This window comes from Rhinopithecus roxellana, chromosome 14 (assembly GCF_007565055.1).
Source record: "Rhinopithecus roxellana isolate Shanxi Qingling chromosome 14, ASM756505v1, whole genome shotgun sequence".
NCBI classification, from domain to species: domain Eukaryota; kingdom Metazoa; phylum Chordata; class Mammalia; order Primates; family Cercopithecidae; genus Rhinopithecus; species Rhinopithecus roxellana.
The window spans coordinates 118,248,882-118,266,947 of NC_044562.1; the positions used below are offsets into that span (position 1 = coordinate 118,248,882).

At 40.1% G+C, this 18,066-nt stretch overlaps 1 protein-coding gene across 8 annotated transcripts in view; it reads right to left on the reverse strand.

Moving 5' to 3' along the window:
* The window catches only part of CACNB4 (calcium voltage-gated channel auxiliary subunit beta 4), a 270,003-nt gene that overhangs the window by 26,489 nt on the left and 225,448 nt on the right, over positions 1 to 18,066 (reverse strand). For 7 of the 8 annotated variants that reach the window (XM_010372906.2, XM_010372902.2, XM_010372903.2 and 4 more), the window contains 6 exons: positions 16,632 to 16,762; positions 12,788 to 12,864; positions 11,215 to 11,234; positions 10,912 to 10,992; positions 9,554 to 9,612; positions 418 to 527 (listed from right to left, as the gene is read on the reverse strand). In XM_010372906.2, coding sequence (XP_010371208.1) covers positions 418 to 527; positions 9,554 to 9,612; positions 10,912 to 10,992; positions 11,215 to 11,234; positions 12,788 to 12,864; positions 16,632 to 16,762 — 478 coding nt within the window. The remainder of the gene's footprint in view (positions 1 to 417; positions 528 to 9,553; positions 9,613 to 10,911; positions 10,993 to 11,214; positions 11,235 to 12,787; positions 12,865 to 16,631; positions 16,763 to 18,066) is intronic. The other variant, XM_030916986.1, reaches the window with a different exon arrangement.

Genomic DNA, 18,066 nt, shown 5'->3' on the forward strand with positions numbered 1-18,066 from the left:
GCAACACCAAGAACACCATTATCTAGCTTTACTTCTAAAGATCTCAGAAGGCTGAACACCTCGTTTCCTTTCACGTCAGCTGTGACTCACGTATGACAGATATCATTAGCCCGGTTGAGAAGCTGAGCAAAGTGGAGATGAGTGGTTTCATGTGGTTAGGCAGGCAAAGACTAGGAAAGCCCATTGAGGATTCTTCCCACTAGACTAATTAGCTAATTGACTAAAGCTGAGAGACAGCAGGCTCTGGCTACTGCAATACTCTGCTGCCTTCCTGCCATAGCTAGCATTCTCTTCAGGTACTCAGTGCTCCCCCCATTCAGAATGGGGAACAAATTGACAAAGACATTCACAAATGCACCATGTGTCAGCCCGGTCTGTAAGCACAGCTTGAAGAAGTACCACACTTGAACATCTTACCTAAGCTGGACCGGGTGTTCGAACGTTCAATTATTGCTCTCTTGCTGGGATTATTTAGGACAGACCTCTTAGCAAGAGAAATGTCAGCTGTCACTCTCGTTATTGATATCCTATGAATAGGAACACAGAACAGAACAAGCCAGTAAAAATGTTATGGGGCTCTCCAAGTGATTTAGAACCACAGTACTTAATAACCAATTTACATACTACAGGGGAACCACAGTATAATAAACATTGGCCACAAGTGTTTTAAACAGGCTCTGGCTGGTATCAGAATGCAAGCAGAGCAGAATGGAGGAAGGTTTAAACTGTTTCATACACACACAAAAAACCTACTCCATTAAAAACATTCTTCCTCCATTATGGCCTGCCTTGCTGAATTCCCTTTATAATACACACCATACCAGGAAGGAACCAAAACATATAAATAAACCATGCTCTTTCTAGGAAGCAGCAATACAAATTGCCACAATGCATAGTTGATTTGCTCTTGAACAAGACTTTCAGGAACTACAAATGCTTTGCTCTGGCATTTAATGATGCTGGTCAAAGCTGGGAAGTGCTCTTCATTTTGATTATCAAAGACAATCAACCAGTCTAAGTTGCATTCTTTTGTGATACACACGTGATTCTCCAGGGGCCCGAAGGGATACTTCATTTGTAAAAATGTGGAAAAATGGTTTTATTTTTTCTGCATGCATAGGATTCTTCAGCATATTTGCATATGACTTTGAATGCATACGGCGGGCAGTCATAAGGCACTCTAGTTGAGAGCAATGTGAGTATTGTGCCAGGATTTGCTAAGTCAGAAAGTATCCTGCGGTCATGCAAGAGAAGAATAAAGCAGGACCTGGCACAGTGGCTCACGCCTGTAATCGCAGCACTTTGGGAGGCCAACGTGGTTGGATCATTTGAGGTCAGGAGTTCGAGACCAGCCTGGCCAACAAGGTGAGACTCTGTCTCTACTAAAATACAAAAACTAGCCTGGTGTGGTGGCACATGCTTGTAGTCCCAGCTACTTGGGAGGCTGAGGTGGGGGCGGTCATTTGAGCCCGGGGGGCAGAGGCTGCAGTGAGCCGAGATTACGCCACTACCAATCCAGTCTGGGAGACAAAGTGAGACCTTGTCTCAAAAAAAAAAAAAGGCCGGGCGCGGTGGCTCAAGCCTGTAATCCCAGCACTTTGGGAGGCCGAGACGGGTGGATCACGAGGTCAGGAGATCGAGACCATCCTGGTCTACACGGTGAAACCCCGTCTCTACTAAAAATTACAAAAAAAAAAAAAAAAACTAGCCGGGCGAGATGGCGGGTGCCTGTAGTCCCAGCTACTCGGGAGGCTGAGGCAGGAGAATGGCGTAAACCCGGGAGGCGGAGCTTGCAGTGAGCCGAGATCGCACCACTGCACTCCAGCCTGGGCGACAGAGCGAGACTCCGTCTCAAAAAAAAAAAAAAAGAAAAGTGAAGAATAAAGTAAAGACATAGCAAATAAATGGAGAGGGACATCTATTTGCATATGATTTATCAAATGAGAACATCTGCAACTTAGAATTTAAAGACTATTTTAAACTGAGATTGCTCAATTTCCAATTATCTACCAGTAGAATTCAAAGTTTGCCTCTTTAAGCCAGTTACTGTCACCATGAGCCTTTCTCCATTCTTATCTTCACAGCTTGGTTCCCAGAAAGGAGACAAGGAAAGTAGCACCCCTCCCCTTTTATACTCAGTACACCCATTCTCTTCTGTTTTCAAACTCTTTGGGGATTGAAGCAGAAAGGAGGGTAGAATTATCAACAATTACTGAATCATATGTCATCTCATACCTGTCTGGGGACAACACTGTCAGGAGACTGTACCTGATTTCAGTGACCTAAAGCCTTGGGGAGAATTTAAAATAGTCCTTTCCTCAGATGTTTGGAAATCATTCTTTAAAACAACAGTCTGTGCAAAAGTTCTGGTGCCATTTTAAGCAAAGTACTGCTTGCCTGTGTCATTATGTTTATATGCTGTAGGTTGTCAGGAAGTTTTCAATTCTTAAATGTTTAGAACTGTTAGACCCTAATAATTATTTGATGCATCTTCAAAATTGTCTCCCGCAGAAACCAAGAGTTTTTGCAGATACACCTCAGGGACTGTTCTGAGGACTAAAGGGAGGTTCAGTGGGCTCCAGCTTCACCATCCTCAGTGTCAGGTAAACACGCCTGCATTTCTGTTTTCTACATTGAGGCTTTATATATGATTTCACTATAAAAAGCTGTTCAACTGCTACTTTGGGAGGCCGAGACGGGCGGATCATGAGGTCAGGAGATCGAGACCATCCTGGCGAACACAGTGAAACCCCGTCTCTACTAAAAAAATACAAAAAACACTAGCCAGGCGAGGTGGCGGGTGCCTGTAGTCCCAGCTACTTGGGAGGCTGAGGCAGGAGAATGGCATAAACCCGGGAGGCGGAGCTTGCAGTGAGCCGAGATTGCGCCACTGCACTCCAGCCTGGGCGACAGAGCGAGACTCTGTCTCAAAAAAAAAAAAAAAAAAAAAGCTGTTCAACTGCTAGAAAACACTGGTGTAACAACTTTTTCATTTTACCAAGAGGGAAGCTGAGACACACACAGAAAGCTGCACATGGTTAGTTACAGCTCAGGTCTAAACCAGCCCCTGAGCATCGGGCCAGTGCCAAGTCACCTGACTCCACCATTCTCTTATAGTTCAGTGTTCTACAAGCCCGAATCTCCAGATGTGAGTCAAGTGGTCAAGCACGGATGCACAGTCAGTCTTGGCCTTGCTCTGAGATAGTAAGAATTCAAATCAAGTTGAGGTAGAGTAAACCCACACCTGACTTTCCATTACTCCAGTTGGCCACTGCAGCTTTCAGGCATGAAGTCTCATAGGCAGCTCCTTTCTTTTCCAGAATAGGGTTTGTGTAGTTTTATTTTTTTAATTCAATTTTCATTTTTTGGTCGGAGTGTCGCTCTGTCACCCAGGCTGGAGGGCAGTGGTACAATCTTAGCTCACTGCAACCTCCACCTCCCACGTTCAAGCAATCCTCCTGCCTCAGCCTCCCAAGTAGCTGGGATTACAAGCATGTGCCACCACGCCCAGTTAATTTTTGTATTTTTCCTAGAGACGAGGTTTCACCACATTGGCCAGGCTGGTCTCAAACTCCTGACCTCAGGTGATCTACCCACCTCAGCCTTCCAAAGTGTTGGGATTACAGGCGTGAGCCACCATGCCCGGCAATGTGTGTTTATTTTTGTGTTTTTGCGCTGCTGGTTTATTTGTTTTAAGAATGGAGCTGCTGGATAGAAACATACAGGCATGTTTCAGAGCAATCTAAATATATGATGAGAGACAAATGGGTAGGTTTAGGGACATAATTCAACTTTCTAGACTAATGATTTTTGGAGGACCCAACAACCCAGAAAGTTGAATTCTATTCAGCTTAAGTGAAAATCAAATTTTCTAGTTCTATACAGATAAGAGACTCTTGGTTCTTCAAATCTGAAGAGATTATCATCAGATCCACATTTATTTTTTCTGAGTTATAAAAGTACTTTTACAAAGCTATTTTCAAACACAGCCAAAGTTTGAAAAAATTCAGAAAAAAACTGCTTCATATGTTCCAAAATAGAGGGAAAGATGCAGACAATAAAGGGTATGTTTTCTCATTTTATTTGCTAATGCAAGTTAGTTTGCTAATACAAGTTATTTATTAATAAAAATACACATGCATAAAACAGAGCTCAGAAGAAGACAGGCCTAGCCCTAGAAAACCTTCAGTAAGACAAAATAGGAGTTTCTCTTTTCTATGCAAAGATGCTGACTATTATCAAAATCAGACACCAAACTCAAAATTCTTTTTTGTAAAAGGCTCTCCAGAAAAGCAATCACATTCACAACTGAATACTATCTAGCTTATATACTATTTTTAACTTAAAGTAGTATCCTTTCTACTTCTTTTCTTGCTATCCTGAGACCCGCTAGTCTCAGCATTCCTATGTACCTTGTTTGATAAACATCTCTAAAAAGTTCCCTTGGAAAACTTTCTGTGACTTGCTCTTAGTAGTTACTGGCCAGTAGGTAAAAGACTAATAGGAGTTTAGTTCCCTAGCAGACTGGATGTAGCAGCAAATGTTCCTGAAAACTAGCAAACATCGTTCCCTAAATAGAGTAAATCTGAACCCCCATTGTTGCTTATTTCCACTTTAGAATTCATCCTAACTGCTGCAATCCATCATGAGCTGTGAGTATTAGTTTTCTGTGATTTTCTGTGGAAAGATATTGTTTTCAGTTATAACACATTCATTAAAAAAAAATCTGTATTTCCACACTGGTAACATAACAGCTGTAAGATCTGTCTGTATTCTATCATTGCTACATCCAATATGCAGCCCAGAGAGTATAATAATTTTTGAAAACTTCTACTATTAGTAGGAAAAAGTGTTCCAAAGAATGGAACAGTGCACTTACAGGAGAATTGAAATGCACAGGAAGACCTGAGTATCTTCCTGGATCTTTCTCCTGGTAGTTGCATGAGTCGTTCTATCTTTTGACCTCAGTATCCTAATCAATAAAATGGTAATAGTAGCTTTGCCATAACTATCTCATGGGATTGCCACTAAGAGCAAATAAGGTTATATATAAAAGTGCATTCTTAAATGATGATTCATAGTGTCCTCTGTTAATAAAAACATATATAATGTACACAAGGCAAACAATTATTGGAGATTTAAAGACTTGAAGGAAATAGTGTCCTTATATCCTACTCTCAAAATGGGCAGTCTACCATGAACTCTCTCATTCCCGGAGTCTGTGAAATGTGGGTTAGAGAATCAGGTCAGATACGTTGTCCTCAAAAACTACTAATTTAAATATTCAAGTTTGACGCTAAAGTGTTCAATTAATTATTACTGGTGTTTGAGTGGCTGTTTATGAGTCTGCATTTGAATAGAGAACAGTAGGAAGAATGCATAGAAGAATGAAATTGATTACGAAACAGAAGTTGTGGCTGTTCTTTTACCATTTGTTGACTGCAATTAGAAATTATCTTCATTCTTATATGGCTTGGTTGCCTTGTGATAGTACCAATTATTCCCATTTCCTTTTATTAATAAATACTATCTCTTTGAGTCTCCCTAAGTTGTATGTTTAGCTTCTTTTCTTTCAAATTCTTTCTCAAGCCCTTTTTTCCCTTTATGTGTTCTTTGGCTAAAAACATCCTTTAGCTTGAGATCTTATCTGTGTAGATTACATGATGTTCATCTAAGATTTTTGGCCATGATCATTATCAGTTACAAATTGTCCAATAAATGTCATAGAGTTGATCTGATCCAGTTGTCAAAAGCCTAAAGTAATAACTTTTGGGAGGATTTGAAATGACTGGTATAGGTCAACAAACTGCAACTGGTTTGACTGCTTGCTGTTCAGCCTGTGAATGGTAGATTCAGCCAGCTGAACAAACCTCATCCAAACAGGTAATTCCCAATTAATATTTGTGGTGTGAAATGAAGAGAGAAGCTGCATGCCCATTGTGTATCCACTGTGTCCTCGTCAGCACAGGAATCATTGCTCCATGTGGATATTCACAAATACAGAGGGTACTCAGGAACTATTTAGTGTCGTGTTTTTCTTTTTCTTTATGAGACAGAGTTTCGCTCCTGTTGCTCAGGCTGGAGTGCAATAGCACGATCTCGGCTCCGCCTCCCAGGTTCAAGTGATTTTCCTGCCTCAGCCTCTTGAGTAGCTGGAATTACAGGCATACGCCACCACGCCCGGCTAATTTTGTATTTTTAGTAGAGAAAGGGTTTCTTCATGTTGGTCAGGCTGGTCTCGAACTCCCGACCTCAGTTGATCTGCCCACCTCGGCCTCCCAAAGTGCCGGGATTACACTCATGAGCCACTGCGCCCGGCCTAGTATTGTGTTTTTCTTACATGTATCACAGTTAGGCCCCACAATAGCAGCTATAGCAATAAAACTGTATAATAAGTAGCTCTAAACTGACTCAAATAATTTCTAAGGTATCAAAAAAATCCCAAGTTTATGATTCTGCAATAGTCATACAGTTGGACTTTCATCCAATTTGTTGAATTATTTTCTACTAAGATCTGAAAAGCAGATGAAAGAAGAAAGCCTCGTAGCCAACAGATCCCTCCTTTGTACTCTCCGAAAAATAACAGGACTTTCTCCTGTTTTGTCTAACACACTGCATTCATAGCCCATGAAACGCAGAGTAGGTTTCCATTAGAACATATTGTTTATGCCGTGTCACTGTGCTAAAGCCTTCCTTGTCATTGTTCTCTTGGCTGGTTTCAATTAAAGACTACTTGTTTTTTTCTCTCTTTGTATCAATTGGTAAAGCATAATGCAGCACAATGTTATAGCTCAAAACCTAACAATATTCCCACAAAGAAGACATGTCAGAGTCAGTGTGACGCTACCAGCGAATTTCTTCTTTCTTATCAAAGTCTCCACATACACTCAGTCAAGGAACTCATTATTGTTCATCCTGCTGCCTGGCCTCTTAATATTTGAAATCAAGTCCATTCTCTCACCCCTCACCCCTTTAATATTTACCTATCTTTCTCCAGCTCTGCTGGAGAAATATATCAGATTTCTCCAGGGCTAAGTCTCTCTCTTCAGCTATTACTTTTGCTGCTGCTAGGCTCTTCCTCTAGACCCTCTGCCATGTCATCAGATCCCATGAATACTTGAGATTGAAATTTGCATTCAATTTCTATTAAAACCAACTTCAATAGTATGTGTACAGTAATGGATGCAGACAATTCTACTTGATTCAGGACAAATCTCTGCTGTTACAATTAAATAAATTCCCTTTTTCTGGGCCTCAGGATTGAGGAAGAACATCAGATTCTTCATTCTTGAAGGCAAACCTTTAACAACGCTGTTGTGTATCAGTATGTTATAGATCAAAATAATCTAATGCAAACATAGGCTGTCTTATGGGAAGGGATTTGCTCAGATAGGGCTGTTATGGGGCCAGTGGATTCGGCACTGCTCAGAACTGCCTTAGGTAACAGCTCCACAGGTTAAAACCATGTGACTCCATACATATCTGAAGGAACCGTGCATGTGCACCCAAGAACACAGAAGACTGGGCTAGGCATGCTGGCTGCCTTCAATCCACAGAGACCTGCATGAGGGTTAGGGTTAAGGCCAGAGCATCAGACAGCAGGACCAAGACCAACCCTATTAAGTCACAAAGTCAAAGTTTAGCTGTTTCTTTGCAATGCTTTTTAGAAAGTGAATTCCCAATAGCCAAAAATTTCAAACGGAAGCAGGTTATCTATCTGATTGTGGTTGTTGGAGAAGGGAGATTAGTCTAAAAGACATTTTATGTATCCTTCCAACTCCAATGCTCTAGGATTCAGGGCTTTTAACTTATTTTATTTGAAGCTACTTCATTATCTGCCTATTTCCTTTTTAAAGAGAGTGAAATGGAATAAATACATCTTTCTTATTAAGCCCTTGTCCAGTAGATGAATGTGATGAAGGCTATTATTGGTTCAACAAATTCTATCTTCTCTTCCTCCTGGACTGCAAGAGTGCCTCCGCTGCAATAAGTATGACTACACAACCAAGTTCTAACCAGTGAAATGTGAGTAATAACATGCTCTATCTCCAGGCCCGGCAAGCTGACTAGAGACATCATACCTGGGCTAAGGGCCCCCAATGACAGAGGGAACAAACTTTCTGCCCAATTCTCCCCTCCCCCAACTCCATCCTCCCTCCCAGCCAAGGAACACCTGCCTCAGACTGTTAAGTGCGCAATAATAAGTTTCCATTGTGTTTGAATCACTACATGTTTTGGAGTCTATTTATTAAGGCAGCCTGACCTACATACTAATGTACCTAGAAGTATTCTTATTTCTTAAACTAAAATCTCAGTTTACTTTCTTTCTATATAGTTCTAGAAACTAATGAATATTTTACCCAATTATCCAGAAAGTTTTTAACAAATGCATACAATTTATATTTAAAGCAATACCATGTTTGTTTTTATTATTAATATACCAATTTGTTATACTCTATCTGAAGTTTTTTTTTTACATTTTAAAATTATTTTGTGCATTTAGCGCATTCTCACAATTTAGCAAAGAGAAAGTGAGTGGCTTAATTACTGCCTTCAAAAATAAAGAATGTGATGTTCTTCCGCTATCCTACAGTAATAAATTGGATGCATTTACCCATACTTTTTGATGCACACTATTTAAATTTTCCACATTTCTGATAAATCTTCAGGTTTTTTCATGTGGTTATTTTTACATGGACTGTATTCTGCATTGTGAAAGAGCTTAATATTTAGAATTGAGTCATTACAGGCTTTTTACCATTTCTCTGCAAAACAGAGAAACTTTCTCTAGATATTTTTCACAAAACTTAAATGATAAAATTATTTAATGGCTAATGTCTGAGCCATATTGTTGATGGATCATAGTAAGATACATTAAAAAATAGATCAATAAAATAACAAGGACGTTTCTAATAAAAACAAACCCTCAACTATAATAAATATCCATATAAGTACTATTCCCTACAAAATGATCACTTTGGGAGGCTTATGATTAAAAGAATTCTCATTCACTTCATTTGAGGAAATTCAGTACTTGATATTTATACTTTCATATGACACACATACACATACACATACACACACACACTGCTATACACACACACTGCTATTTATACTTTCATATGACACACACACACACACACACACACTGCTATACACACACACTGCTATTTATACTTTCATATACACACACACCAAATACTGCCTAGCTTGACCAGCAAGCCACTATACTCATCAGAAATATTATATATTTTAATTAATTTTTTTAAAAAAAACATTTGGTATGAAATTATTAATAACTGAGAAAATAAAGACATATACATTTAAATAAAACAGATGGCTTAGTTCTCTTCTCCTGGTCCTTTCTTCATTGGGGACTCAATGTTATACTTCATATTTTCAGAGTTCTTTTATTATATTCTTCCCAAGAATACTGAGTTAACTTTTAACTAGAGAACTTCTGAAATCTCTGGAAACATACATCTACAATTCAATTTATCATACAAGTTTGGTTAAAGGAAAATAAAAATACAAAAACATCTATATTTCTCACCTCCCATCAAACCTGTGCTTCAGGAAATCAAAGAGGGCTTTCTGCATCATGTCTGTTACCTTTGCAGAGGTGAGAAAAAAAGAATGAGGCAAACACATGCAGAGAGAGAGAGAGAGAGAGAGAGAAGTCAAAAGTGAGAGAGGAGGGAGCGAAGGGCACTATGAGCCAAGACCTTATTGCCGCCAGTCGTCTCTTGGGGGAGGTTACCATGGAAGGTGTTTTTCATGCTTAACCATGTGCAATTGCTAATTTCCACCCCCCTTGGTTCTCCTCCAGGGTGTTGAGGAACAAACCAACAGTGTTCACCAGACCCTCTTCCCTCTTCCCTCTTCCCTCGTTAGGGGATAGAACTGCTGCCAGGAGACAACAGGCTGGCTTTGTACACAGGTGCTGGGCATCCTTGGCACCCCTGAGCTGTGCCTGCCTCCAGTGAGGAGCAGCTAGAGAATTGAGGCCAGCACTGGACTCAGCCTTCCTGCTAGTTTGTGCATGTTGGTGGAAATTCTCCATGCCCATGGCTGGATTTTTGTAGATCACTCCTCCTGCTCATCCCTCTGACATTTCCAACTCAGAGAAAGACAAGAGAGAAAGAGAGGGGGAGAGAGCAAGGATTCTTAGATCTGCCTGAAAGAGATTCATTAATTCATTCAGCAAATGTGTATTGAGTGCCTACTATGTGCCACACATTGTCCTAGCTCGATGGGAATGGTGCCCTGGAGGCTGCTCACCTTCAGAGTTTAATGTCACATCTACCTATTTTTTAATCCATGCTAGCACAAAGTCAAAACAAACATCTGAAACAAAGTCTCTACTCTTTTCCTTGTCACATGGTTTTGTTTAATCTCCAAAGTGCACGAATGTTTTTAGTGGTCTTTTTTAAAATGTGCCCTTTAAAATAAACAAGCAGAGAAGGATTTGGTGGCATATGCCATCATCTTAAAAACCCAGCAGGGTGAACTCTGGGCTTTAAAAGTTTGGGTTTGCTGGAAGATTGATTGATTGTCCTCTTGTGCTCTTCATTCTCTATTACTTCTAATAATAATGAGAATGGTCAAGACAGATAAAGTCCTTTTCTTTGCATTTAATGCACAGCAAATCTTTGACCAGATCTTCCCATTGTAAATATTTTGAGAGAGGTATTTCTAAACAATGTAATACATAAAAGATGAGAAGTGTCCAAGAGAGGAAAGAAAGGGCAAAGGGCCTGTGAGCCCCACACAGTACCCCCCGCCTTCCCATGCTGAGCACTGGCTTCCATCAGGACCCACGTGGGAACAGACCCTTGAGCAGCAAGCGGCAACACGACCGTCTCCTGGGTGCTCGATCAAGAACTGAAGAGTAACAGATGATATTTGTACCTCATAACCTTTCAGCGATGGCCCCACTAACACCACCGGACGCATTGACGGCACAACATCGTAAGGAGGAATGTGCTCCGTCTGAAAAAGAGGATTCGACACGTCTGACAAGGTGAGGTTGAGCATGCCTCTTCACAGCCACAACATTCACAATGCTCAGGTCAAACGACAAATGATTATCAAACTCCCCAGCAAGGAGGCTCTTCCCTTATTTTACAGCCACTTGGGTCACTGAAATGGAGCATTGTAGGCATGTATGTATAGGAACCTTAACAGTAGATTTAAAAAGGAAACACAACTTACCACTTTTTGCTTCTGTTTTGCTAAAAGACAATAACGAGAGCCATATCAAAATACGTAATCTCTGCAAATGACAGTACATGAGTTTAAAAGATGGAAGAATATACCCATTTGCCCCTATAATTATCTTTACCACTTTCCTACCACCCACTTTGGAGAACCTGCTTTACGATTTCATTCTGGACATGTCAATGTTGAAGATGTATGAAAAACAGACAGCTCCCTCCCTGGTACAAACGACCTTATATACTGATTTCTCACTGGGTGGGACTTGGGTACAGGAGTTGAGAACAACATTGGAAGTTCCGGGCCAGCCTTTCACCATGGGTTGTTCCCGTGCTGGACACAGCACAGTGTTGCTGGGAACAAGTTGGACAAATGCAATTTCATAAAAGGAAACAGAATAACCACTTGGGCAAAAATGACTAGCACCTCAATCACTATTTTTATATTTGTAACTCATAATTCTGCACCCCCTTGGGCATTTTTGCCCATTTTCTAGAATATTGGCACTTTTTTCCTACTATGTTGCTTTTTAATTTCAAATAAATTTATAACCAGTTATTCCTCAGATCAATTTATAACCAGTTTTTCCTGCTCTTTCCTGTTTGTAATAGCTAAAGTCTGCAATGTCCTGAATGTCCAATAAATGGGAACAAAGCAAAATATACTCAATAACTGATTTAAAGCAATTCTGTGGACATCCAAGCAGGTCCAGTCTAGTTGCGTACAGCTCAGAAACCTGGTTTGGTTCAGTGTCCTGTAGATCAGAGGGCTTCACATGAACAAGGACTCAAACACTTAGAACCATTCCAGAACTAATCCAGTTGCCTCCAGTTTTGGTAGGCCAGAATAAGGCCTTGGACTTGCCTTTCCAAATTGATAATACAATTGGAATTGGTAATTAGGGCACTGGATGCCCTAATGCAACAGTTCTAGGCCAGAATGAAATTAGTCTATAGGAGTCAGGGAATGTGGTAGAAGAAAAATCCCTACATGGATACCTCCATAGTTTCCAAATGCACCACAACTCCCAATTAGGCCACCACTGTCTCTTCATTACCATGAATTCCAGGGCTTGGCTGTCTGCTGTCCAAATGGAAATGAGGCTCTCCCTCATTTGGGCCCTGCTTGACTCCCTGCTTCAACCCTCCCAGCTCAGGCTGTACCAATATATCCTGAAGTTCCACGTGGAGACTGAAAACATGGCATTTTCTTGAGAGTCTGCATCACTTTGTTTCCTTTTGTTTATTGGCACTCACCATCTTAAAGTCTGTCCGTTTCTTAGGTAAAATAATGAATTTTTTGAATATCAGTTTACACAATGGACAGTTATTAACTCTGGGGGGTAAACAAGATTTTTCAAAATTATATTCTAACAACGTGAATTTTTTAGTACCATTTTAAATCAAATCAAATTACCATAGAAAACAAATGAGAAATGAAATATTAATTAGAAAAACCTTTAAATTAAGCCTTCAAATTGTTTCCAAATTAGCAAAAATACTTGCATGTGTGTTCAAATATTTTAAAAAGGGATACGGTCTATGAATAAGAGTTTAACTAAAACCCTCACCTGTTGATGTGGGAGTTGCTCGAAATGTCCCAGATACCATTTCTCCAAGACTTGAAGAAGAATTTCCACTTGATTTCCTAGGATATAGAAAAGGAACTAAAGACTCACTCCCCAGATTCTTTGAAAATAGAACTTGAGAGTACAAAGCTTTCTTTGGCCCTCATCCTATTAAATAATTCAAAACACACCAAATTCTGCTATAAAGAACTTCAAGAATCTGTCCAAATGTTTTCTTTGACCTCATTTCTAAGAGAATGTGGAGAACTAGTTAAGACCTGAAATACTTTGCAAAAGCATCTCTTCTAGTTAATGCAGAAATCAGGCAAATCCATCACTGACGGGAATGTTCTTATGAACTGCTTGTTAACCTAACACCAGGCACCAATGTGCCAGTCAGATGTCAAACACAGTTCAAAACAAGCAGTAAGACCCGGAGAAACCATTTCTTCTTACAAGATGATTATGTAGGCATCAGAGTTAAGAACTGATTATAGGGAATTGGTCACAGAAAATATTATTTATTTGAATGGAAGATCCTCAACTCTGGTCTCCTCAGGCGCGCTCTGGAAGCTTTCCTGAAGCCCACAAATGCCATCGGGAGCTGCCACCTTCCTACTTCCCCAGTGCCCCTGTCTTTTAGTCCTTAAGAGTATGGTCCCTATAGTCAGAAAAATCTCTCTCTCATCTTAGCTCTGCCACTTACTAGTTGTGGGACTGTGGCACATCATAATGTCTTTGAGCCTTAGGTTCCCCACCTAGAGAAGGAGACGCTACACCTCACATGGTTGGTATAAAGATCAAATAAAACCATGTCTGTGAGCTCTTGGCTTTACTATTTGTGACTGCCACGAGGTAAGTTTTTAGTTTAAAAGTATATATAGTCAGCCGGGGGTGGGGGCTCACACCTGTAATCCCAGCCCACTTTGGGAGACCAAGGTGGGCGGATCACCTGAGGTGGGCGGATCACCTGAGGTTGGAAGTTTGAGATCAGCTTGGCCAACATGGTGAAACTCCCATCTCTACTAAAAATGCAAAACTGAGCCAGGCATGGTGCCAGGCACCTGTAATCCCAGCTATTCCAGAGGCTGAGGCATGAGAATTGCTTGAACCTGGAAGGCGGAGGTTGCAGTGAGGCGAGATTGTGCCACTGCACTACAGCCTGGGTGACACAGCAAGACTCTGTCTCAGGAAAAAAAAAAAAAGTATATACAGTCATGAGAGATTTAACAATGGGGATATCCTCTGAGGAATGTGTCATTAGGCAATTTCATTGTTGTGTGAGCACTGTAGAGCGTCTTACACAAAACTAGATGGTACAGCGTACTCCACTGCTCCTGGGCTACAAACCTGTATAGCATGTTACTATACTGAACACTGTAGATGACTCTAACACAGTGGTAAGTATTTGTGTATCTAAACCCAGGAAAGATGCAATAAAAATACAGTATTATAATCTTATGGGACCACCACCATATGTGTGATCATCTTTGACAAAAACGTTATTTGGCCCATAACTGTAATAATTAACAAATAATAATAACAATAAAACTTTGAAAATGATAATAATTCAGTTATTTTATACAACAAATATTGATTGTACATCCCTGTTTTAGAAAGTAAAAATATAACAGTGGCATTGGGGAGACAAAATCCTTTCCCTTATTGAGTCATATACTAGTAGGACATATCAGTACAGGTTGAATATCCCTTATCCAAAATTCTTGGGAGCAGAAATGATTTGGATTTCCATTGTTTTCAGATTTTGGAAATTCACAGTATATACTTACTAGCTGAACATCCCTAATCCAAATGTCTGAAATCTAAAATGCTCTGATGAGCATCTCCTTTGAGCATCATGTCAGTCCTCAAAAAGTTTCGAATTTTGGAGCATTCTGGATTTCAGCTTTTCAGATTATGGATGCTCAGCTTGTACCAAACAAGATAAATAGGTAAACATATAATATTTCTGAGCATAATAAGTGCAACAGAGAAAACTAAGTCAGGGAAGGGATGGGAAATACAGGGAAGGGGAGTGGGTACAATTTTAAATACAGTTGGCAGGAAAGGGGTCACTGAAAGGGTGACATCTAACAAAGATATAAAGCAGATGGAGTGGCTTGGTGAAAGTGTGAAGAGCAAAGTCCCAGTAAGAAAAAACAGCAAATGCAAAGACCCCAAGACAGGAAAACATGCTCCCCATGTGTCTACAAAGGAGCATGGAAGACAAAAAGTTTAGAAAAAAAGAGACGATATGGTTTGGATCTGTGTCCGCAGCAAATCTCATGTCGAGATGTAATCCCCAGTGTTGGAGGTGGGGCCTGGTGAGAGGTGATTGGACCATGGGGACAGTCCCTCATGAATGGTTTGGCACCATCTCCTGGTGCTGTTCCTGTGACAGTGAGTGAGTTACAGTGAGATCTGATTGTTTAAAAGTGTGTGGCACCTCCCTGTCTCTTCCTCCTGCTCCAGTCATGTAAGACACCTGTTCCTGCTTTGCCTTCTGCTAAGTAAAAGCTCCCTGAGACCTCCCCAGAAGCAGATGCTGCCATGCTTCCTGTACAGTCTACAGAACCGTGACAATTAAAGCTCTTTTCTTCATAAGTTATCCAGTTTTATAGAAGTGTGAGAACGGGCCGGGTGCGGTGGCTCACACCTGTAATCCCAACACTTTGGGAGGTCAAGGCGGGCAAATCACAAGGTCAAGAGTTCGAGACCAGCCTGACCAACATGGTGAAACCCCCACCTCTACCAAAAATACAAAAATTAGCCAGGCACGGTGGTGTGCACCTGTAACCCCAGCTACTCAGGAGGCTGAGTCAGGAGAATTGCTTGAACCTGGGAGGCAGAGGTTGCAGTGAGCCAAAATTGCACCACTGCTTTCCAGCCTAGGCGACAGAGCAAGACTCCATCTAAGAAAAAAAGAAAAAAAAAAAAAGAAGTGTGAGAACAGACTAATACAAGGGACAAGAGGGATTAATATTAATAATAGTATTGGCAAGTTATATGCTAAAAAAGATTGATAATTAAAAGTGGGGTAACTATACTTTTGTGATCTCCTATTACTGTTGGAGCAGTTCTTATTGTGACAAAAGTGGGAGCCTAAAGAACACAGGAGTTTTTTGAAATAGAAAAGCGTTCAACAGAAAACAGACGTTGAGGGTCAAGAGAAAGAGCTGCTTCTATTTTAGAGCTTTCAAAAAATTGTAACACATATGAAATCAAGGCTTCAGTGCAGGCTGTGACACGGTACATGCAGACTCAGGATGATTTGGTTTCTCTTCTCTCAAGCTGTGCTTGTGTTCCTGGGGCCTTTAAATACCTGCACTCTGAGATCTATATGGCTACTTGAGTAGTTCACCAGAGGTTGTTTCACCTGAAGCTGTCTTCACCCAAATACCAGGAGACAAGAGACGCCACAAAAACCCTGGGGTGGAGAAGGTACTGTCAGTGCCGGGACCTGCACATACCATCACATTATGTGCCCGCTTAAGGGAGAGTCTCTGTAAGTGAACCAAGAGGAGCCATAATGCTGGTTCAGGTCAGCTCCCACTCACTGTGTGGAGAAAGAATGCCCGAAGTGACTCTCCTAGAGGAAACCTTGGGTTCCAAGGAGGGCTTGCTGAGGCCACAGAAAACAGTCTCTGCCATGGAATTCATATGGTCTCCAGTGGTGTTAGGCTTCAGCATGCACAGAAGGTAGAGAACTATCTGAAACTCTTCTGTGTCAATTTCAGAAACACTTTGCACACAGCAAAGTATCTTCTACTTTGACAGCATACACTCTTGAAGATATCACCCAATTTTCTGACCAAAAAAAAAGTGCATAGAAAAGATGGGAACGTACCCTCCGTGAAAACGTCCTCTTTTTTGTTCTTGCTGAATCCGTATGTTCTCCAATCTGAGTGGACTTGGAATGAAGCCAATTTCACAGCCCTCTTTCACCAGCCTTCCTATCCACCAATCATTGTTATATTTCTGGAATTCAGAAATAAAATTGCTATCAATAGTAATTCACTTATCTTCACGTTGTTTATGAATCTTAGGGGACAAGAAGAATAAAATGCTATTTATACGATATGATATTACACTATATTTTATATAAACTATATTTTATATGTATATGTGTATACTATATTTTATATAAATTGTATTTTATATGTATGTGTATACTATATTGTATACACCATACTATATACCATATTTATATAAACTATACTCTCATAGTATACTATACTTTATTTTATATAAACTATATTGTATATGTATATGTGCATGTCTATATATCTACAGTTTTATATAAACTATATTGTATATGTATATATGTGTGTATATATACCTGTACTATATTTTATATAAACTATATTGTGTGTGTATATATATATCTATATATACCTGAGGTAGATTCATAGACTAAAGCAGGGTTCTGCAAACTTTTTCTGTAAAGGTCCAAGTAGTAAATATTTTAGGCTTTGCAGACCATGTGGTCTCTGTTACAATTAGTTGAATCTGCTGTCCTTGTGTGAAAGCAGCCACAGGCAAACATCAACAAGTGAGCATGGCTCTGTTTCAATAAAACTTTTCTTTACAAAAAAGGCAGTGGGTCAGACTGGACCTGTGGGCTACAGTTTGTGAACCCCGGACTAATGTCTGGTCCTAACCTTTGAATTCTTTTGGTCTTTGTCAAGAAGCTCTAACCAATTCTTAAAGAACATATTTCACAAGGATAAATATGCACCAATGTAATTGGAACTCTGGAAGGCAAGACGGATATGTCTGAGATGAAATACATTTAATAGTCCATAATTTGTCAAAAGCTTTCAGGTAAAAATTCCACGATACTATCTGTAGTCTAATCTCACCGGGGAAGAGTCATGATCTTTCAAATATAGATTTGCAAATTAATGTCCAACTTACTACTTGAAGAAAAAGATGCCTACTCTTACAAAGTCTGAGCATATTATATATTTGTATGTGAAATTTTGCAAGTAATTCTGGAACTCCAGAATTTCCATTTAAGTTAAGTTCCATGACATGTAAACTCAAGACCCAAGTCTATGCAAAGGCTTCAACCAGTGTGGGGTGAGAGTCTGTCAATGTGGGCTTATTTGGTGGATCAGTAAAATTGCATTTCTAACTATACATTTGCAGAATTATAGAGCAGAAAGCAATTTACTTCAAGCTCCCTGCCTCAAGGAAAGGTTTCTGCCAGGTCACTTCTACAAAATAGGTATCAGCTCCATTGTTTAAACTCTGTGGAGATGATTCTGAAAACTTCCTTT